At 48.4% G+C, this 23464-nt stretch overlaps 2 protein-coding genes across 3 annotated transcripts; both read right to left on the reverse strand.

The window, feature by feature from the left end:
- Positions 1–244: 244 nt before the first annotated feature.
- On the reverse strand, positions 245–3282 carry ZNF688 (zinc finger protein 688). 2 transcript variants are annotated; one of them, XM_074323080.2, is made up of 3 exons: positions 2539–3282; positions 2116–2229; positions 245–1341 (listed from the first exon to the last, which is right to left on the reverse strand). In XM_074323080.2, exons 1-3 carry the CDS (start codon positions 2732–2734, stop codon positions 821–823), a joined length of 831 nt encoding a protein of 276 aa, XP_074179181.2. In that variant the 5' UTR covers positions 2735–3282; the 3' UTR covers positions 245–820. The 2 variants fall into 2 exon arrangements, with proteins under 2 accessions (XP_074179181.2, XP_088657587.1); XM_088801461.1 differs by lacking the exon at positions 2116–2229 and having other exon boundaries at positions 2539–3274.
- Positions 3283–8667: 5385 nt separating this feature from the next.
- On the reverse strand, positions 8668–14244 carry ZNF689 (zinc finger protein 689). Its single transcript, XM_019717272.3, has 3 exons — positions 13688–14244; positions 13361–13474; positions 8668–11770 (listed from the first exon to the last, which is right to left on the reverse strand). Exons 1-3 carry the CDS (start codon positions 13890–13892, stop codon positions 10617–10619), a joined length of 1473 nt encoding a protein of 490 aa, XP_019572831.1. The 5' UTR covers positions 13893–14244; the 3' UTR covers positions 8668–10616.
- Positions 14245–23464: the final 9220 nt, after the last annotated feature.

Below are 23464 nucleotides of genomic sequence, written 5' to 3' on the forward strand. Positions count from 1 at the left end.
GTTTCCAGCTTTGCTGTCTTAAAGCAGTGAAACTGAAAAAATCACATCATCTCTCTGAGCCTCCGTTTACTCATCTGCAAAGCCTGGCTATCGATAGCCATACCCTGCCTCCTTAGCAGGCTCTTTACACTTTCGCAAGTGCAAAATGTTGATAATTCACTCTTTTCAACAAATGTTTATTGCACATTTACTATGTCGTACATACTATCTTGTTGAAATTTCAGTCTTCACATTAACCCTTTCCTTTGAGGTAGATATAGGTAATCCTCATTCTATTCACGAGGGACGGAGTGAAGCTCAGGAGGGCCTGTAACCACCAGCTGTGGCCTGGGGTGAGTAGCAGAGACTAGCTCTGTGCCTGGGTTCCTGGGCTCCTTCCACTGGTTGCACTTCCTCAGCTCCCTGCTGGTGTCAGTTAGCCAGGGCTTGACCATGGCCTCCGTCTGGGCCCTGGGCCCCCTTCCCAGGCCTTAGGCCCCCTCAGCATTTACCTCCCCTGTAGATCAGCAGCAAGGGTGTGTGTTTTTTTGTTTGTTTGTTTTTTGAGGCAGTGGAAAGATCTTGGTTGCACCTGCTACTGAGATAACACTGAGAAAAGTCCAGCGTTTTACTCTTCGTTTTTTTCAGAAAGACTGGGGAGAGGTGTGTCAAATTTAATCTATTTGAATCTTTACAGGCACTTTCCTTTTTACAAGTTTGGAAACTTGAGGGAAGCCCAAAGGCTGAAATCCGGTTCCCAAGTCCCTGACTTTGCGGCCTCCCTCAGGGCCCGGTCAGTCCTCTGCGCCAGGTCAGGCTCAAGCCCGCCTGCGGAAGTCACTCACCCGCACTCCTCAAAGATGTCGGGGTAGTGCCGAAAGAGCACGGGCGGGTCCCGGTCACCCCGGACCGGGGCGCGAGGCACAGCCCGGATGCCCGGCCTCCGACCCCGCCGCCCCCCAGAGCAGGACCGATGGATCCACTGGTGCGCTTCCACAGCGAACTTCCTCTTGAAGCGCATGCCACACTCGGGGCAGGGGAAGGGCCGCTCCCCTGAGTGCATGCGCCGGTGGCTGACCAGCAGCGACGGGTAGGTGAAGCGGCGGCCGCAGTCTGTACACACATGGCGCCGCTGGCTGGCCTGAGCGTCACCGCTAGGCATTGGGACCGGGGGCTGCGCACCTGTGCTCTGCACCCACGCAGCTTTCGTGGGTGGCTGTGCACCTGCCGAGGCCTTGCTGATGGCCGAGTCAGGGTTGCGTTTTACCAGCTCTCCAGGCCTCGCCTTCCCAGGAATCTTTCTGGGTCCCTTGGCTCCTGGTCCTTCTTCTGGTGCCTCTTCCTTCTTGTTTGGGGCATCTCCTGGGAAATAGGAATTAACTTACATTTTAAAACACATTGGCTTAGACTGGCTCAGGTTACAGGGTGCTTTGACCTAAGGAAGTGCCAGAAAGGAAACCTTAGTGATTATCACACAGGCTTTGAAGGATGGTAAACAGAGTTCAGATCTCTCACGAGCGACTGATCTGGGCCTGGGTTCCTCCTGCGTCAAATGGGAATTATAACGGTTTCTTTTCAGGGTTTTGGGGAGGATGAAATCAGTAGAAGAAGCATGTTAGTACTCAGTAAGCGCTCAATAAGCAGTAGCTATTAGTACTGTGTTTTCTCGATTTTTTGTAGGGTAAGCCTTTTACAGATGTGGAAACCTAGTCGCCGGAGAGGACTCCGCTAGGGGGCCGGTGCGGGGAGAAGAGCCAAATTGCCGATTACTGGGATTTTGTCATGTGCTACTTTGCTTTACTTGAAGAGTGTGAAAGGTGGATTTGAAGCCACTTCCATTCTTAGGAGGTTTTAGTTGTTACTGAAAACGGGAGAATGGTGTTTTCTAACACAGGGACCTGGAAATCTGAGGCTAGGACTTGGGCTCCTGATTTCCCTACTCTGGTCTCAACATTATGACGGTCCCAAGTTCTGCAAACTTTGTACCAGTTCTTCCTTCTTTTCGCCTCTATTATCCAACATCGGGTGGCTCTTTCATTCCTTTAGGGGTGCTAGGAGTGGGGATCTGAAAGAAAACATTGCCAAACTGGAAGCCCTGGAGCGCCAGGTCGGGGGAGACTTGGGACAATCCCTCACCTCTCAGAGCTCCTCCCACGCTTTCCCCCTCCTCAGGATCCTGGGCGGCGGGGCTCCAAGCCTCACTCTCCTGTTCCATCCAAGAGATGAGGGCTGGTTTGGGATCTGGGCATCCTGGGAGAGAACAGGGATCACAGTGCCAGCCTGAGAGGCTGCCCTGGGAAGATGGCATTCCCCTACCAGGGTGAGGGCGCTTCCTCAGAACTTATGCTCAACCTGGACTTATGCTCAATGCTCCTGCCTGAAGGAAACAGAGGCGGGATGGAAGGCCTCCCAAGGGGGTACCTGAAGTCCTGGGAAGAGGAGGTGGCTGGTTCTGTTGGTGGAATGGTTTGGGATTAGGGCTCACAATCCTCTGGGTCCCTCCATGTCATCTCCTCTGTGAACCCCAGTTTAGGAGGGGGGCTCTGACCCGGGCCTCACCGAGCGCGCCCAAGTGGCCGTAGGTCTCGCGCATCACGTCCCGATACAGAGCTCTCTGCGCGGGCCGCAGACACCCCCACTCCTCTGGGGAGAAGTACACGGCCACCTCGGCGAAGCTCACGGCCCCGGGCTTCTTGCAACCAGGCCGGGTCTCCCCCGCTGTCAGCGCCGGGAGCGGGGCTGGGGGCGGCGCCATGGAGCCTCCCAGCCCCGAGCAGAGGCCGCCTTGTCCCCGGAGCAACCGCCTCCCTGCCCTCGGCTCAGTTTTCGTCGTTTGCAGGAAGGGGTCCCCAGGCTGCGGGCCCTCCCAGACTTGGCGTCCGAACGCAGCCGAGGGAACCGAAGTAGCAGAGACTGGCTACTAGGGATGCGGGGATTCTGATGGGAACAAACCAAACCCCTCGGTGTTTATTCACTTCTTGGCCATAGATACCCGGGTTGAGGGACCCGGAAGGTGCCTTTAGAAAATATGGCGACATCCTGGCTTCAGTTGTCACTGACTGCTCCTTAAGGGCGCAGTCACTTGATCATATCAAACATGGCGCCCGCCTGGCTTCTCTGGTCTCCTCGTTCACTTGCCCTCAAATAGAATGGCCGTTGCAGGTGGGTTTCAGGGGGGAGAGGGAACGGGAAGGAGGTCGAGGTGAGCCTTCCTGCCTTCAAGAAAAGTGGACGGGCCGCCGGCCTTCAGCACCTCCCTTCGCCGACACAGCACGGCGGCGGCGATTGGCCCCGGGCGCCGGAAGCGGCGGCGATTGGCTCCGAACGCAAGAAGCGACGGCCATTGGCCCCGAGCGCCGGAAGCGGCGCGCCGCGCAGCCTGGGTCGGGCGGGCGGTTTGAAAAACGGCGCCTGCGTCCCCAAGTCTCCGTGCGCTTGCTCTGGATCCAATAGAGAACCTTGTCGATTGTGGAGCCCGGCATTGTGGCCCCCCCCACAATCTTCCCTCCGTGCCTCTCGACAGCGTGATCTAGAATCTGGTCCCCAGTCCCTGCGGAAAAACGCACACCCTGCCTACACCCTGTGGACAGCCGAGGTAGAAGCCAGGTGGCGGTTACAGTCGGGACCCCAGCTTCGGAGCCCACCCGACTCCTTGCACCCGCGGCTGGGCTCCCTCAGTCTCTGAACTGGAGCAGCGGGTAGGTTGGAATTTGAATGGGGAAATTTTAAATTTTTCCAAATGAATTAATGCACACGGTTAAAAAAAAGTGGTACAAAAGGTTTGTAATGAAAAAAAGCAATCCGCTGTTCCCCAGAGGCAACACTTTCAACTCTATTAATTTGAATGATTATTATACATACAGTAAAATGCACAGATCTTCAATGTCAAAGTCTCCGAGTTTTGACAAATGTATACAATCGTATGAACCATCACTCCAAACAAGATATGCACATTTTCCAGTCAACACACACTTTTTTATTGTAAAATACACATCACATAAACCGTTACACATCAGCCATTTAAAACTGTACAATTCAGTGGCATTTAGCACATTTACAATGTGCTACCGTCATCACTACTTTCTTTTTTTCTCCCCTCTTCTTTCATCTCCCCCCACACATACCCGTTCAAGCTGTCATTTCTCAGTCTAGTAGTGTAGGACACAGCTCCCTGGCCCAGGCTGGTATGAGCCTTGCGCTCCCCCCTCAGTCAGGCGCCAATGGGCCTGAGTGGCTGCTGGCGTCTCATGGCGGCACATGTAGCCCACTGCAGCACACAGCACACAGAGCACCCGAGTTCTGCTCGTGCCAACCTCTGGCTGCTCACCGCAACCCCACTCCACGGAGAGCTGTTGTTCACAAGCTTAGCTGTAGAGGGCGCAGCTCACTGGCCCATATAGGAATCCAGCCGGTGACATTCAGCGTTGGGAGCACAGTACTCCAACCATCTGGCCGACTCCCCAAAACACTTTTGTTTATTCAGGTACCATGTTGTGAGTTGACTCTCTTTTCACTAAGGATGGAAAAGACTTATGAAGCTGGAGCCAGCAGGGTAGCTCAGTTGGTTAGAGCGTGTTGCTACTAACACCAAGGTTGCTGGTTTGATCCCCACATGGGCCACTTTGAGCTGTGCCCTCTTTTTTTTCTTTTTTCTTTTTTTAAAAGGCGGAGCTAGCAACAAACCTGGCTGTTAACTAGTCAGATTTAAATAAACTTTCAAGACTAAAACTCTTCCATCATAAGTGGCTGATGTCATGTTTGTCCTGCCAATCATAAAAATACAAAAATGCTCTTGCTTTCCAATTGTTTTATTGCCCACCAAATTGTAAATGTTCAGGAATCAGGATTAGATAATTATGAGAAGTTATAGAATACACAGGAGATAGTTATGGTTCACACATTTTACTTATCAATGAAGGGTGCATCTTTAAGGGAATTGCTGAAGACTAGTGTTTTAAGCTATGTATCAATTTAAATTATTAACATTTTCTCCCAAATCCATGAGAAGAATTGATATATCCAAAAGATATACTGTATTTTGTATCTTCAAGTTACCCAGTTTTGAGAAGCATGGTCTTAAGGTCTTTTATTTATTTGGGTGACATGGTAGACAGAATAATGGACCCCAAAGATGTCCGTATCCTGTCCTACAATCTCCCTGAAACCTGTGAATACATTACATTGGCGAACAGGACTTTGCAGATGTAATTATGGAATCACTGTGGTCCTAATGAATGGGAGACAGGAGGATCAAAGTCAGATTATGTGACAACAAAAACAGAGATGCATTGATGGAAAGGTGCCACAAACCAAAGGATGCAGACAGCCTCTAGAAGCTGGAAAAGGCAAGGAATGGAGTCTAGAGCCTCTAGAGAAATAGGTTCTCAGCACTGTAAAACCTATTTTCAGACTTCTGACCTGAAGAACTGTAAGATAATAAACCACCAAGTTTGTGGTACTTTCTTAGAGTACCAATAGGAAACGAATACAGGTAACATTGTTGAGTAACTCTTTCTGAGCTTTGTCAAGTACTGTACTGAGTGTGGGAGCACTCTTCCAGCTCTGAATTCAAGAATTGAAGATCTAAAAGAGAAGCAGTTCTTAAAAACACACTGCATGAAAGAAGCCTTAGCTCAAAGAATACACACTGTGTGATTACAAACATATGAAATTTTATACAGGGAAAACAAATCTATGGCAGGAACGAAATTAGAACAGTAGTTGTCTCTTGTGAGGGAGTAACTAGGAAGGGGCATGAGGGAACTTTCTAGGATGATGGTAACGTTCTATATCTTGATAGGGGTTTTGGTTACACAGGTGTATACATTTGTCAACACTCAGCAAATACACACTTAAAAGTTGTATGTTTTATTTTAGCTAAAAATGAAAAACATGTAAAACAAATATTGAGTTCTAGTTAATGAGATACATGCTGAAATGTTTAGAGGTGAAATGTACTGATATTGACAGTTTCTCGGAAATGCATCAAAAATAATATAGACCAGTAGAAAGACAAAGCAAGTAGAGTAAAATGTTAATGGTGGAATCTAGGTGGTGAGTATAAAATTCTTTCAACTTTACTGTATGTATGAAAACTTAAAAAATAGAATGTTGGGAGTAAAAGAGAAAGAAACAAACTTAATATTGCTTAGACAAAGCACGATTAATCATGTTAAAGTGTACAATTAAGTGGCATTTAGTGCAGTTACAATGTTGTGCAATCACCAGCTCTCTACTTTTAAAACTTCATCACGAAGGATTTTGATAGGGATTACAGTAAATCTGTACATTTCTTTGGGTGGTATTGTCATCTTAACAATATTAAGTCTTCTAAACCATTTCCATTTATTTAGATCTTCTTTAATTTCTCTCAGCAGTATTTTATAGTTTTCAGTATATAATTTTTTCGCTTAATTAAATATATTCCTAAGTATTTTATTATTTTTAATGCTATTATAAATGGAATTGTTTTCTTAATTATCCTTCTGGATTGTTCGTTGCTGTTATATAGAAATGCAACTGATTTTTGTGTGTTGATTTTGCATCTTGGAACTTTGCTGAATTCATTTATTAGCTCTCTGTGTGCATGTGTGTGTGTGTGTGTGTGTAATTGAGTTTTCTAGATATAAGATCATGTTATCTGTGAATAGAGATAATTTTACTTTACCTTTCTAATTTGGATGTCTTTTATTTTTTTTTCTTACCTAATTGCTCTGGCTAGAACTTCCAAGATAATATGGATAATATTGAATAGAAGAGGCAAAAGTGGGCATCCTTGTCTTGTTCTTGATTCTAGGGGGAAAACTTTCAGTCTTTCATCACTGAGTATGTTAGCTATGGGGTTTTCACATATGGCCTTTATTGTGTTAAGGAAGTTTCCTTCTATTTCTAGTCTCTTGAGAGTTTTTATCATGACAGGATATTGAATTTTATCAAATTATTTTTCTGCATCAACTGAGATGATCATGCTTTTCCCTTCATTCTATTAATGAGGCATATTATATTGATTGATTTTCATCTGTTGAACCATTCTCAAATTCCAGGAGTAAATCCCACTTGGTCATAGTGTGTAATCCTTTTAATGTGATGTTTTGGTTTGCTAGTATTTTGTGGAGGATTTTTGTATCAATATTCATAAGGGATATTGGTCTGAAGTTTTTTTATATGTCTTTTTTATATGTCTGACTTTGGTATCAGTGTAGGTGCTTTTAAAATATATTCTGGACACAAATCCCTTTTCAGATATATGATTTGCAAATTTTTACTCTTTCTGTGGATTGTATTTTCACTTTTTTCAAGGTGTCCTTTGAAGCAGAAAAGTTTCAGGTTTTATGAAATCAATTTATTTATTTTTTGGGGGGGGTCATTTGTGTTTTAGTGTCATAGCTAAGAAATCATTACCTAATCCAAGACACAAAGATTTATGCCTGTTTTCTTCTGAGAGTTATAGTCTCACCTCTTATATTTAGGTCTATGGTCCATTTGAGTTTGTTTTTGTATATGGTTGAAAGTAGAGGTCCAACCTCATTGTTTTGTATGTTGTTCAAGCTCCATACAACATGAGACCCACGGAGGAGCATCTACTAACACCCACTTTATGGAGTTCTTGTGAAAATTAGATTGGAATGTATGGAAAGTACCTAACGTACTACATGGTACATCATAAATGCTCAACACAATGGCTGCAGAATGAGCTGAGTGGCTACAGTTAACCTGGGCTACTGCTTCAAGAAATTTAGCTGGAAATAGGAGATGGGGAAAGTTACCCATATTTTTAAAGACAGAGTTTAGCATGTTTATAGGCTGGGGTGTATGTGTTCCACACAAGAGAGGGACTGAAAGCATAAAACTAAGAGGAGAGAAAGATAAAAGATGGAGCCGAGTCCCTGAGGGGCAGTTGGTGAAATCCAGGCTCCGCGATTTTGACGAGCCTTGCATGAGGGGCTTCCCAGAGGTGGGATGGAAGGAAGCAAACACAAGTGATCACACTGGCAAACTGGGAGTCGGAGCAGGGAGTTTGGAATGTTGAAGGAGTTCCCATTTGATACCTTGTGTTTTCTTGGCGAAGGAGAAGGTATTCACTGGCTCTAGATACATGGACGACGTAAGTAATACTGAAGGTTCACCTGAGGTTGGAGATCAGGAAAGGTACCGTGGCTGACCCTCCCAGCAGCACTGCCGGTGTTATTCTTCGTAGCCTAAACACAGCCATGAAGGCTGATGAGAGAGGAATCCATATTGGGGCTGTGTATGAGCAATCTTTTGATTGTAAGGAAGACGCAACGAAACGTGAAGCCGAAGGGGGAATTTACTGGAATCTCCCACTGAGTACAGGGCCAGGGTCACAACTGCTCAACAGATGGATCTGAGCCTGAAGTGCTTTGGGAAACCCCGAAGTTGTCTCTCATCTGTGCCCCCCCAGACCAAACAGTGGAGCTTGGCCACTAATGGCTCCCAAGCTTTAGAGTTAGACAGGCCCAAAGCAAAAGTTATAAAATTCCTAGGTAAGGAAATAGTTAGGTCAGCCTGGTGATAAGTAGGGAAAAGAGCTGGTTCTAAAACAGGAGGCTGAGCAAACATTTGATAGGTCTCTGCTAGGGTAGGGCAGGCAGGTCTCCATCAGATCTATAAAAATTTCTACTCGGTCAAGAACTAGATTTATTTTATAAACAGTAATTCCACAAGGAACATAATTCATTCATCATTTTAATGAGATCCAATCCGATCTGACCCCTGCCTTGGGGTAGCTCATCATCCAAGGAGAAACAGTTACAATGCAACTTGCTAAACACCAGCAGAACAGAGGTAATTACAAAAGCTGTGTTCCCCAGCTGCTCCCCCACTCTGCGGCTGAGATCAGGAGAGCTGAAGGAAGCAGTAATGGGGTAGGGGGGTGGGGACTCAGGTGGCTGGAGCTCCGTGCACCCAACTCCAGGGTAGCTGGTTTGATTCCCACATGGGCAGTGAGCTGCGCCCTCTACAGCTAAGGTTGTGAACAACAGCTCCCCCTGGAGCTGGGCTGCCGAGTGCTGCCACCAGCGGCTGGTGGCCAGTGTGAGGCCGGCAGCCAGGGAGAGCTGCTGTGAGCGGCCCACCGAGGACTGGCGAACGACTGACTCAGACCGGGGAACGCAAGGCTCATAACACCAGCATGGGCCAGGGAGCTGTGTCCTACAGAACTAACAATGGCTTGAACCAGAGTTGGGGGCAGGTGGAAGAAGTGGGGGAAAAAAGTAACAGGGATAGGATGACCCCTTCCAGCTGTTGGAATATGAGAGAAGTCATTTGGTGCAGCTCCCCAAGGCAACATGGTCGGCCTGTTCATTCAACTCAGTAAAGCTTTACTGAGCCCCTCGGTCAGGGCGGGTGCCATGACGGCACCTCAAAGATTAGGACACACTGCTGCCTTCTAGAACTTACGTGAGGGGGCAGGCTGTCCACTGTTTCTGCTCTGTATTCAATTACCTAACTTTCTACCCTCCCTGAATGGCCTCCGCCTCATTTCATGAAAATATGTTGACTGAGGACTCATGGAAGATTCTGTGCTGACGTCTCCTTATTCTGATGAGATCAGGGAGGAATGAGACCTAGTTCTCAAAGATTTTCCAACCACTGGCTGCCTGGAAATAATGCAAATCCACCAGGAGAACTACCAGCCAGTCCCGTTTTCCCTTCTTGCTGCTAGCCAACACCTTCCCTGCTTTTTCCTTAAGATCAATCTTTTCCCAAAGCTCACTGCACTTATGTCCCAGACCCAACCTGAAACAACTTTTAAAACAAGTACAGACCAAGGAGGTTGTACACCAGTGTACAGGGTACACTGAGGTGCTGGTTGACTTTGTATAAATGACCCTTTAAAAGGGACACTGAAGAACCAGCACCTGTTTGGCGAGAGATCTTGTGTGGGAATTGAAACCTTGTCTTTAGGGAATGACCGATCAAAGTAATGCTATTTAAACTGAAAATGGGGGCGAAATAGTTGTGATTAAGTTATCTGCAGGGCTGCCAAATAGAGGAAGTATTAAACATACTGTGGGTAAGGCTTACAGGGAAGGAGAATGTGGCACTGACCACCTTCTAAGGATCAGCTATCCCAAAATGAAATGACCTGCCTTGTGAGGTAGTGAGCTCCCTGTCAAGGGAGGTTTTAAAGCAAGGGCAGAACACCACTTGGCAGGAGTGTTGTAAAAAGGGGCTAAACCAGGTGTGTTTACACCTGGAATGGCGGAAGAGGCAGAGTAGGGCAAGCTCCTGCCCCCCCATAAATGGGATTCTCCCCACCATATGCAAGGGGACAGGTAACCCCTGTATGCACAAACTAGAAAGGCAGATGGCTCCTAAAACAGATGGGGAGAACTTCTGGCCCTGATGGCCGAGCACAGAAATTCTCTTAGGGTAGGGTAGCTTGTTCAACTTGAACCAAATGATGTCACCTCGCTTACTATGTGCAGCTGTTAGATGTCTGTTCTAACAGCTGCACATAGTAAGGCAGCCAGTGCGTTGGAATACTCAGTTGAGGTCTGTGGCACAGACCTGGGTTTTAGTCCTGAATCTGCCCTGTACAACCTGGAGCTTCTCCTTCCTTCTCTGCGTCTCTCCTCGAAATGAAATGAACTCAGAAGACAGTCCTCCCCATTCTAAAAGGCGTTGCCCTTCTGGTTGAGCCCCTGGAGAGCAGATCTAGGGTGACACTTGTGGACGGCCAGAGACCACCTCTGGCGGAAGGCACGGCCACATTCGAGGCAGGGGAACGGCTTCTCGCCGGTGTGCAGGAGCTGGTGCTGCGCCAGGTGGCTCCACTGGGCGAAGCGCTTGGAGCACAGGTCGCAGGCGTAGGGCCGCTCGCCCGAGTGCACGCGCCGGTGGCTGGCCAGCAGGGAGGGGTAGGCGAAGCGGCGGCCGCAGTCCTCGCACGCGTGCAGCTTCTCCTCGGTGTGCGTGCTGCGGTGGATGGCCAGCGAGCCGCTGCGCCGGAAGGCACGGCCGCAGTCGGGGCAGGGGTAGGGCTTCTCGCCGGTGTGCAGGAGCTGGTGCTGCAGCAGCGTGCTTCGCTGGGAGAAGCGCGCCTCGCACTGCTCGCAGGCGTAGGGCCGCTCCCCGGAGTGCACACGCCGGTGGCTCACCAGGCGGGAGGACGAGGAGAAACGGCGCTCACAGTCCGGGCACGGATAGGGCTTCTCGCCGGTGTGGATGCGCTGGTGGATGACCAGAGCCGTGCGCTGGCGGAAGCGGCGGCTGCACTCCAGGCAGGTGTAGGGCTTCTCCCCGGTGTGCGTGCGCTGGTGGATGGCCAGCAGGGACGGGTAGGCGAAGCGACGCCCGCAGCTGGGGCACGGGTGGGGCTTCTCGCCCGTGTGCGTGGTCCGGTGATTGGCCAGGGAGCGACTCCTCCGGAAGCAGCGGCCGCAGTCAGGGCAGTGGTACGGCTTCTCCCCAGTGTGGATAACCTGGTGCTGGGAAAGGTTCTTACGCTGCGAGAAACGTTTGCCACACTGGTCACAAACATAGGGACATTCGCCAGAGTGTGCCCGCCGGTGACTGACCAGCAGCGACGGGTAGGAAAAGCGGCGCCCGCAGTCTGGGCAAGGGTAAGGCTTTTTCAGGTTCTGGGCACACTTGTGGCTTTCCAGGGCCGGGTGATCAGGGAAGGTACAGCCGCAGTCAGTGCAGATGGGACCCCCAGATGTCTGTCTGGGGATCAGGCGCGGCTTGCTGGGCTTCCGCCCTCTCTTCCCCTTTCGGGGTGCCTCCTTCGGTGGGAATACTTCCTTCTCGCCATTCTTTCTGGTTCCTACAGGGACACAGTGAGACATTACTTGAACAAATACTGGGCTCCTACTCTTGCCTGTTACAGTGTTACAGGCTACAAGAAAAACAGATTCAGCCTCCATCTTCAAGGAGTGTTAGTGACACAGAAAACCCAGTGATACATAATACGATGGAAATATGGAGGGAATTACAGCAGCCCCTCCCCCAACTCAGAGAAACTGGGGAAGGTTTCTGGGAGGGGATGAAGCTGACTTTAAAAATTAAAAGTTTGTGAAGCAGTAAGTGTCGGGCAGGACATGGAAACAAATGAGTGAGCTGGCAGTGACTAGGTCACAAGGCCCTCTAAGCCAGTGGTTCTCAAAGTTTATGGTGATTGAATCATTTGGAGGGCGTATTAAAGCAGACTGCTGGGCCCTACTCCCAGTTGGGATTCAGCAGGTCTGGGAATTTGGAAATCTGCATTTCCAAAAAAACCGATCAGGAGACCAGCTGCTGCTAGTCTGTGGACCACACTGACAACCACTGCTATTAAAGACCTTGGACTGTATTTTACCCAGTGGTTCTCACACCTAAACATATATCCAAATCAACTGTGGTTGTTCAAACACAAACACATTCCTAGACATCCGTAAGAGTATAAATAAGTGGTTCTGGGACGGGGTCCAGGAATCTGTACTTTCATACCAAGTTCCCCAAGTGACTTAGATATAACTAAGGCCATTGGACAACCTGTCCTGGCAAAAAACTGAGGTTTTCTTTGTAATTTTTTTTTTTGGGGGGGGGAGGGGGAGGAGGGGAACAGGACTTTATTGAGGAACAGTGTGTACTTCCAGGACTTTAACAAGTCAAGTTGTTGTCCTTTCAATCTTAGTTGTGGAGGGCGCAGCTCAGTTCCAGGTCCAGTCGCCCTTGTTAGTTGCAGGGGGCGCAGCCCACCATCCCTTGCAGGAGTCCAACCAGCAACCTTGTGGTTGAGAGCCTTGGCTCCAACCAACTGAGCCACGTGGCCACCTGGGATTTGAGCAGCAGCTCATTGATTTCATTCTAATTGTGGAGGGCGCAGCTCGCTGGCACATGTGGGAATTGAACCGGCAACCCTGTTGCCCAGAGCTCACGCTCTAACCAACTGAGCCACCCGTCCACCCAAACTGAAAGGTTTTAAGCAAGGAAACATCACGGTCAGATCTGAACCTTAGATAGCCCTGGTCTTAGAGAATCTGGCAAGAAATTCCAACCCAGGGAATTCTCTGAGTGGTCTGGGGCCTTCTACCCCCAGGAGATCCCTTCAACCGAAACACAGACAACTCAGAGAGGTAGAAGGTGTCTCTGTCAGAGCCCAGGAGGCTGAAGGCAGGGATCCTGGGAAGCAGGCAGGAGGGTAGCTTCTTCTAAAAGCCCACTGATTAGAGAACTGCAGGTGGTTACTTTGCAAACTGACATGTGAATCTTTGTGTGGTGGACCCACCCCACACCATGATAAACAGTACCCCAAAACTGAAAATGAACACAAGAAATGGAGCGCTACGACATGGGTCATGGGTACCCCTCGCCACCAAAACTCTGGACTGAGGCATTAGCGGCTGCAGGCCCTCCATGGGCATTTTTCACTCACTTCTTTGGACTGTTACCCCCCGCGGGCAATCCTGCGGATCCAGGGCAGCCGGTTCCCAATCATCGGTATTTCGTTCCAACCAGGAGATGAGGGCTGGTTTGTGACCTGCGCACCCTGGGGAAGGAGAACCAGTTAGAGGTCCTGCTCATACGTAACGCTGGGTAAATATCTACCCAGTGGCATTTCCTGCCAAGCCCCCGTCCTCGTCCCTGCCACAACCTGGTCGCAGGCGAGGACCCTGGACGCTCTGGACTCCCTGCCCCCCACGCCCCCTCCAAGCTCCTCCATCCCTTCGGCCCCGCGGAAGCAGACTGGGCCGGGCCTCACCGAGCGCGCCCAGGTGGCCGTAGGTCTCGCGCATCACGTCCCGGTACAGAGCTCTCTGCGCGGGTTGCAGGCACCCCCACTCCTCCGGGGAGAAGTACACGGCCACGTCCGCGAACTTCACCCCCCTCGGCTTCCTTCCCCCTCTCCGGCCCGGTCCGGTCTCTCCTGGTCCCCGTGCGGAGAGCGCTGCCGAAGGCGGCGCCATTGGACCCGCGAACCCGGCGCCACGGCCTTCCCCGTCCCAGCCTCGGCCCCCGGCGGGTCCCGGGATTCGAGCCCCCGCTGGACCTGGACTGTGTCTAGGGGAGGCCCGGAGGGAATCGCAGTCGGCCGCCTCCGGGGTTAACGGAAACCTCTCACTGTTATTCAGGAAACTCCTGCCCGAACTTGGGCGAAAGGCACCGGAAGATGCCTTCGGGGAAAATGGCGGCGCTACTACTGCACCGCCTTTGCCTGCAACACAGGCAGTTTCCAGCTATCGATTTTATTGACCGGAGCGCCATGCCGGCTTCCTACCCTCTTTGCCCTCAAGTGTGATGGCGCTGCGATAGGCTTCATGCCCTTCCCCCCCATTGCACGCGGTCATTGGACGGCGGCTGAAGACCGAGCGTTCTGATTGGCTTCTGGGGAAAGCCCGTTTAGACGAAGCCAACGGAAGCGTAAGGGCAGGAAACCGATCCTGTGGTGTCGGGTGACTGAGTCCGGAGGCAGCGAGCGGCGGCGTGTCCGGGGATCAGCGACCGGCCGGTTCTGTGGCAGGCGCTGCCCAGTTGAGGGAGGGGAGGATGTGGGGGAGGGAGCCACTGCGGCTCACCAAGTCCTGAGATGCCCCTCGGCTCCTTTTCGTGGCTTTCTTAAGAGGCGCCTTCGCTTTGGGTAATGGGGAACTTCCTTGTTGCCCTTTTGGGAAGGGAATTAACGTTAGTGCTTCCTGTGTGCAGGAACCTTACCCAACATAGTATACATTTTATCTTATTTATTCTTTACCGCCATTGCGTGGGGGGGATGGTTATCACCCCAGCTCCACTGATGAGGAAAGATCTCAGAGGGATACTGCTTGCTAGTTAGTAAGCAGAGGAACAGATTTAAACGCGGGGCTGACGGCGCCGTTGTTCCCATCACTCTGCCCTCTTGCTAACTGGAGAATCCACCAGAGCTCCTGGTCTCTTCTCGGGTTCAGTCTTTTTCCTTTTTTTTTCAATTACAGTTAACACTCAATATGATATTAGTTTCAAATGTCTAGGGTTCAATCTTCTGCATATCTCGCCAGACTTTATTTTGACATGACATTTGTTCTATGTACAGAGAGCATAGTGCTCCGTAGTTAGGAGAGGCTGCATCACAGAAATAACTCCTGGTCCCTGTTCTGAATGGAGTTTAGTCTAGTGAGACGTATACATTCACAACTAATAACAATGATACAGCATGTATGGGAAAGGCATATTGGAAAGGAAAATTGCTGATGGAACCAGTAGCATCTGCACCATTCGTCTGTCCCCACTTCTGTGTAAGTGTGGTGAGCCAGAGTTTTGCCAGCTGGATGGCGTTGCCCAGGGAACTGGGAGCAGAATATAGCATTTGCTACATCTTTGCTACATCGCTTACCTCAGCTGGTGACATACACCCCAACTCATTATATATATATATATATATATATATATATATATATATATATATATATATTTAGATTGTAATGGGGAAGGGGAACAGGACTTTATTGGGGAACAGTGTGTACTTCCAGGCCTTTTTTCCAAGTCAAGTTGTTGTCCTTTCAATCTTAGTTGTGGAGGGTGCCGTTCAGCTTCAAGTTGTCCTTTCAGTCTTAGTTGTGGAGGGTGCAGCTCAGCTCCAGGTCCAGTTGCCGTTTTCTAGTTGCAGGGGGCACAGCCCACCATCCCTTGCAGGAGTCGAACCGGCATTCCAACCAACTGAGCCATCCTGGGAGCTCAGCGGCAGCTCAATTTTAGTTGCAGAGGGTGCTGCCCGCCATCCCTTGCGGGAGTCGAGGAATCGAACTGGCAACCTTGTGGTTGAGAGGATGCGCTCCAACCAACTGAGCCATCCGGGAGCTCAGCGGCAGCTCAGCTCAAGGTGCTGTGTTCAATCTTAGTTGCAGGGGGCACTGCCCACCATCCATTCCTTGTGGGACTCGAGGAGTTGAACCAGCAACCTTGTGGTTGAGAGCCCACTGGCCCATGTGGGAATCAAACCGGCAGCCTTCGGAGTTAGGAGCATGGAGCTCTAACTGCCTGAGCCACCGGGCCGGCCCAACCCATTAATATTTTAAAGCACCTACTATGGCCAAAGCACTACCCCAAAGCCTACAGGGAATAAAGACAAGTAATGTGACAGGAAAGCACAAGATAACAGTAAGACATTCCAGAGAAGATGATTTTATCCAAGGAAGATAAAAAAAAAACTGCAGGGAAACTTCACCAAGTTCTACTCTGTCCTAACGACAGTGACTTTATTGAAAAAAACTACTGGGGTAATAGGTGGAATGTCATGATTGCCAAAATGGATAAGATAGAGCCCCTCTTCCTAATGACTTTTCATACTGATGCATCATGTGGGAGATGAGTTTGGTCTGTGAAGGGATAGGATTTAAGGAGGGCAGTGGTGCTCATTATATTTATTTGTTGAATAAACAGCTGAATTCCATGGCCATAAAGGTCTCTGGCACAAAGCCCAGAATTCAAGAAAGTTCTGAATGTGAAGAGAATGATGCTACTTTCTGATGTAGCAGAAGATACACATATAGTAAAACTGAAGGACTGAAGTGTAGGTTGATACCAGATATTGGAGGGCTTCATCCTGTTCTTTGGGGCACTCTAAATGAGTCTAGAGAAACCAATGACCTTCCAAGCATGTTTTAGGAAGATGATTTCAGTAGTTTGCAGGATGAGCTGATAACTTTGTCCCTACTCTTTCTGCCTACACACAGTTCAGTTTGGAGAAATAAGAATGTAAAGTTAGGCTGCTACGGGAATAAAAAGTAAAATCAATAGCAAACCATTTCATTTGGAAGGAAGAAAGTGACCAAACAGAGGAGGCTGAAAAGAATCACACTTCCTCAGTGGACATCTTGTCTACCTGGTAATGACACGCTGTCACCTGAACAAGGAGAAGATGCTGACATTGAACAGGAAAGAAGATTAAATACTGAGATGAGAGAGTGCAGGGCCCTCTTCCCACATCCAAGAAGTAGAAAGGCAGGCTGGTCTGAAGTTGAGCAGCTTTCCCAAAACCTGTTAGTAAAGGCAGGAATGAGCTTTGAACCTGGAATGTCCTCTGCATTGCACTGGCAGCTGTAAACTGGGTGAAAGGCTTTGAGATTCATGTCTCCTCGTTTCACGTTCAGGGAGAGGAAAGCCTGAAAGTGCATCCTTCAGTTTTAGTACACACAGACTTCACCTTGTAGACTGCCTGGAACCTAATCTTTGCCTAAGACATGGACAAGCAGTGTTAGTCCTGAGGTAATGATAATGGAGTCTCACCTTTTCTTAACAGATTCATTTAATCAAGTTCCAACCTGTTCCCTTTCCGAGTGAGGTAACTCACTGATACATTTCTGATTATATCCTGCTGTCAGCAGGGGACTTCAGTTCACCCACAGACCTTGTCACGTTGTATGTCTTCTTTTTCCCTCTCTCTCCTGCCCCTGCTTGATAGAATATTATCTGGCCTTAAAAAGGAAGGAAAAACCACATGGATCATGTTAACAGATGTAGAAAAAGCACTTGACAAATCCAACTCGTTTTCATGATAAAAACACTCAACAACTAAGACTAGAATAGAACATCCTCAACCTGATGAAAGACTGAATGATTTCTCCTTAAGATCAGGAACTAGAAGGGCCACTGTTGCCTACTCTGTTCTATCCTATCCTATTAATTCCTAACCTATTGCATTAACCACTATCCTATCCTATCCTATCCTGTCCCATTCACCACTATTACTCTCATCACTTCTATTTTATTCTATTACATTGTACGGTTCTAGCCAGAACAGTTAGGCAAGAAAATGAAATAAAATGTATCTGGATTAGAAAGGAAAATGTAAAACTATTGCTATTTGTAGATTACATGATATATAAACTCCTAAGGAATTCATTAAAAAAACAACACATTATTACAGCCACTTTGGAAGATTGTCAGTTTCTTACAAAACTAATCATACTCTTACCATACCGTCCAGCGATTGTACTCCTTGGTATTTATTCAAATGAGTTGATAACTTAGGCCTACACAAAAGCTGACACACAGATGTCTGTAGCAGCTTTATTCATAATTTCCAAAATTTGGAAGCAACCAAGATGTCCTTCAGTAGGTGGACAGATAAATAACCTGTGGTACATGCATACAGTGAAATATTAGCGCTGAAAAGAAATGAGCTACCAAGCCATGAAAAGACGGGGAGGACCCTTAAATGCATATCACTAAAAGAAGCCAATCTGAAAAGGCTACTGTATGACTCCTACTGTATTCTGGAAAAGGTAAAATTATGTAGATAATGGAAAGATCAGTGGTTGCCCGGGGCTGGGGATAGGGAGGGAATAGGCAGAGCATAGAGGATTTTTTGGGTAGTGAAACTATTGTGTTGATGATGGATTCTGTGATGGTGGGTACATGTTATTAGACTTTTGTCAAAACTCATGTTATTAGACTTTTGTCAAAATTCATAGAATGTTCGGCACCAAAAGTGATCCCTCATGTACACTATGGATTTTGAGTGATAATATTGTTTTAATGTAGGTTCATAAATTGTAGCAAATGTACCACTCTGGTATGGCTGTGCGGGTGTGAAGGCTGAAGGATATGGGAACTCTCTGCACTTTCAATTTTACTGTGAACCCTAAGCTACTCTAAAAAATACATTTTTTTTTTTTTTTTTTTTTTTTTTTTTAAAGATTTTATTGGGGAAGGGGAACAGGACTTTATTGGGGAACAATGGTCAAATTGTTGTCCTTTCAATCTTAGTTGTGGGGGGTTCTGTTCAGCTTCAAGTTGTTGTTCTTTCAGTCTTAGTTGTGGAGGGCGCAGCTCAGCTCCAGGTCCAGTTGCCGTTGCTAGTTGCAGGGGGCACAGCCCACCATCCCTTGCGGGAGTCGAACCGGCAACCTTGTGGTTGAGAGGACAGGCTCCAACCAACTGAGCCATCCGGGAGCTCAGCGGCAGCTCAGCTCAAGGTGCCATGTTCAATCTTAGTTGCAGGGGGCAGAGCCCACCATCCCTTGCGGGACTCGAGGAATTGAACTGGCAACCTTGTGGTTGAGAGCCCACTGGCCCATGTGGGAATCGAACCGGCAGCCTTCGGAGTTAGGAGCACGGAGCTCTAACCGCCTGAGCCACCGGGCCGGCCCTAAAAAATACATTTTTAAAAAACAACTGATTCCTCGTACAACATGCATGAGCCTTAAAAACATTATGTTAAGTAAAAGGAGCCATACAAAAAGACCACATATCTTTTTTTTTTTTTTTTTTTTTTTAAAGATTTTATTGGGGAAGGGGAACAGGACTTTATTGGGGAACAATGGTCAAATTGTTGTCCTTTCAATTTTAGTTGTGGGGGTTATGTTCAGCTTCAAGTTGTTGTTCTTTCAGTCTTAGTTGTGGAGGGCGCAGCTCAGCTCCAGGTCCAGTTGCCATTGCTAGTTGCAGGGGGCACAGCCCACCATCCCTTGCGGGAGTCGAACTGGCAACCTTGTGGTTGAGAGGACAGGCTCCAACCAACTGAGTCATCCGGGAGCTCAGCGGCAGCTCAGCTCAAGGTGCCGTGTTCAATTTTAGTTGCAGGGGGCGCTGCCCACCATCCCTTGCGGGAGTCGAGGAATTGAATTGGCAACCTAAGACCACATATCTTTTGATTCCATTTATATGAAATGTCCAGAATAGGCAAATTCCTCGTAGATTAGTGTTTGGCAGGGGCTGGAGACGGGGAGAATGGGAGACTAAGTGGTGACGAAGGGACTTCTTTCTGGGGTTATGAAAATGTGCTAAAATTTACTGTGGTGATTTCATAACTAAATATACTAAGAACATTGAATCGTACATTTTCAATGGGTGAATTATATGGATTGTGAATAACATCTCAATAAAGCTGTTAAAAATAACGATGCTGTCGTCCGAGACATGGAAAGATGGTCATGGTAAATTATTTAAAAACAAACAAAAAAAACCTCAAGACTTCCAGGAGGCCTCCTGGGACAGTCCTTCCCCAAACCTCAGCCATTTTATTTTAGCTCCTCCTTTGCCCATCCCCTGTAGGCATTTTGCGCTCTATGGGTAATCTCCGCGACTGCAGCTCTCGCCCAAGAACTGGTTTGAGTACGTTGTGAATAAATGAATAAATGAGTGAGCAAAAAGGAGCAGAGAGAGGAGTCCCAGTGGCCCTAGATCTCTGGCATCACGTTCCGGTCCAGGGCCTTCTACACCTTTGGCGTCACCACTCCCTCAGGAAGAAAGACGCGGCCCCAGCCACTTCTGCTCCGGTTCCGGCTCTGGGCTCCAGGTGGGGAGCGGGGCGGGGTCGGCGCTTTGGCTTCCAGCCCCCAGGTACTGGTTGTTGCAACCCTGGAGCCGCTGTCTTTTCCGGGCTGAGGGGACACCGCCCCACTGGACCCGGCGTCGGAGCCGGCCTGGATCTAGCTCCACGTGGGGCCAAGCTGCGGCCGGAACGGAGGAATCCCAGCGTCGCGTCGGGGGTCACTGATATTCAGTGGGCAACGGTACCGGAAAATGCCCCAAGAGAATATGAATGCAACCTGCCCACGACCAACATGGAGATGCAATTGGAAGCTCGATATTCGTTCACCCTAGTTGATCTTATCAAATAAGAGTCAGCTCCAAATACCAGCTCCAGCTCTTATAATTCCTAGCCCCGCATTAGGCGCTTCCGGTGATTGGCTTGAGGACTTCTGACAGCGCCCAGTGATTGGACTGCTCCCATCACCTTCATAACTAGGTCCACGCTGATTGGCCACTTGGGCCAGACTCTAGGACGCTGTTGCTAGGTAACTTGACAGGACGCCGGGTTCTGACACGCAGGATAAGGCGTTTCGAGGAATTTACCGTGTAATAAGCTCGCCCTGGTCAGCGTTCTCTGCGCGATTCTACCTCGGCTCCTTCTGTTCCGCTGACCCACCAGGCCTCAGAGAGAGCACGTCCTGGCCGCAAAATGAATTGGGTTTCTGTCCTGAGAAAAGCCAATTTTGGGAAGCTTCCCAAAATTCCACATTTATGGAATTTCTACATTATGGAATCACCTAACCTTGAGCAATTCCCCATGTGAGGGTAGGGAGTGTGGTCCCTATTTCAAAATAAGAAAATTGAGACAGGCTGACTGGTGCCCAGACCGATTTGACTCCAAGTTCAGTGCTCTTTCTACTGACCTAATCACCAGGTGTTCCCTTTTGAGCCAACCCGACCTTCTCACACACGCTCGTGGGATAGAAGTCCCTGGCCACCAGCGGGACTTCACTGATTTACAGAAGCGCCCTATTCCCTTTTCTCTACCGCTCTCGGCTCAGTGGGCAAAGTCAGAATCTTATTCTTTGTTGCTCCTAAACATCTAATAACTGTAGTGGTAAGAAAAACAGCAACCCACACACTGTGCCAGGAATTGTGCAAAACACTCCAAATGCATTTTGTCATTATCTCGTTAATGTAATTTAATCTTCCAAACAACGCCCTTGAGGCTGATCATGTCACTTTCCGAATGGGGGCGCTCAAGCTCAGTCCAGTAAGAAACTTCACTGTAACACTGCTCAACTGAGCCAGTAATAGAATTCAATGTATCCTACTTTGAAGCCCGTGTATCCTAACCATTATGCTATACAGCTGCTTCTCAATACAGCAATTGCTCAAAAATATCGAAGTAATGAAAAATTTTTTCTTTGCTTTCCCCTTGCCCCCGTGGCCCCCCTGCTGCCCCCCCCCAAGCAAGAGATGGTCTTTTTACTTCCAGAGGTTCACAATGGACCTTCATTCCATAATTAACTCCCTTTACAGATATGAGGCACAAGACTTGTGATGGATTTATAATTCAATGGAAAGAGCTTAGGCGTTGGAGTCGGGGAAACTCTTGAGCCCTGCCCCCACCTCTTGGCAATTGTATAAGGTAAGCATGTTACTTCATCTTGATGGTGTAGGTTTCTTTGTTTGTAAAATTGGGTTCATACTATCTACCTTACAGACAATGTCACTGAAGTTTAAAGGAGTTAACTGTACGTGTGGGTCTTATAGTAGGCAGTTAATTCAAGGGAGTTATTATCTGAGGGAGATGGAAGTTGGCTAACAAGAGGAATCCTGTTGGTTTGTGACCTGGGAAATTTCCCAGGTGAAATCTGAAAGTGGTCCTCATACACCAAGGGCAAGGAGAGACGGAAGGGAAGAGGCAGACCAATCCAGATGGATCGGTTTAATAAGGCAGGTTTAATAAGTCAGAGAACTTATTTACAAGGCTTGTCTTGGGCGACCCCAAGACAAGTGGATCTCTGCCTCCTCCTGCCAGAATCTTAACATTTTATAGAGGCCTTAATGGGGTTCGGCCATGTATACTGTCCAGGTGGTCTCAACAACACAGTACTCTCTCAATGCCCTATCGTTGCAAACAGCTCCCACTGTGGGACTGGAAAGCAGAACATACACTACAAGGACAGGGGAGGCAGGGAGGAGCCTCTAATTGCCTGGGTTTGGTTCGCAGATCAACCAATAGTCATGTCCTCTTGATGACCTCCTCCAACAGATGCTTCCTAGCACGTTCTCCTGTCTTGAAGCAATGAGAAAATGCCATAAATATATCATCTTATTCTTGGAGAAGTCTTGAAGGTTGGGGGTATGGTCTTCACCTGCTCTTCTCAGCTCTCATCCCTTGAGGCTATTCAGATATCTCCCACTCCTAAATCCCTGGCACCCCCCCCCTTACTCTCCCAGGCTGACTAACCTAGACTTCTAGAAGATATCTCTGGAATTTGGATCTAAGAACTGAGACCCAAGCTCTTTTGGCTACTTCTTAATATGTATCTGGATTTGTTTGTTTGTTTGTTTATTTTACCACTGAGGGTCGTTCCGCTGATGCTTAATCAGAGCTTGTAGCCAGGAAAACTACTTAAGACCTTTGAGAAAGACGTAATGCCAAGAGCCCATCTTGTTCATGGGGATTGATAAAATGCCTCAGTTAGGGACATTGCTACCCTCCTGTGAAAGGTCTTCCCCCCACACTCCTTGCTAACAACAGGAAACCTCTAGGAACTCCCTCGGATCAGCTCAGAAAAAACCAAGATTCTGAGATCCTCAACCTGCAGAGAAAGCTACTGAGGAGAGCAGCTGTCGTAGGAACCAGAAGACACAGGATACTCATACAGAAGAAGGGGAAGTTATCATCCTTTCTACCTGTAGCCTGAGACTTATTTATCAGGCACACTCAGCTGTGTCTTCAGTTGATCTTGACCTTCCAAGTCTATTTTGAGATAGGCATGACAGGGTGTATTGCTCTCATTTTACAAATGAAATCACCAAGGCCAGGGAACAGTTAAGCATGTGGGAGACCCAGAGTCTAAAGGGGCCCAGAGTTTCTGAAGAATGAGGTGCCCTAACACCAGCCTCCAGCCACATCACCAGCTGGAGGCTGTGTGGGGCCTCTGGCCACTGGGTTAGGACACACTGGCCATGCCCTAGGGTGTGTACACAGGTGGGTAAGGTAGTACTTGTTGCAATGGTAGTCACAGAGGACAGAGTAAGACCGTGAAGCTATGAAGGCTTGCAGTTGCTGGCCTGG

Source organism: Rhinolophus sinicus, chromosome 10 (assembly GCF_057876585.1).
Source record: "Rhinolophus sinicus isolate RSI-liver-muscle chromosome 10, RSI-T2T, whole genome shotgun sequence".
Lineage (NCBI taxonomy): Eukaryota > Metazoa > Chordata > Mammalia > Chiroptera > Rhinolophidae > Rhinolophus > Rhinolophus sinicus.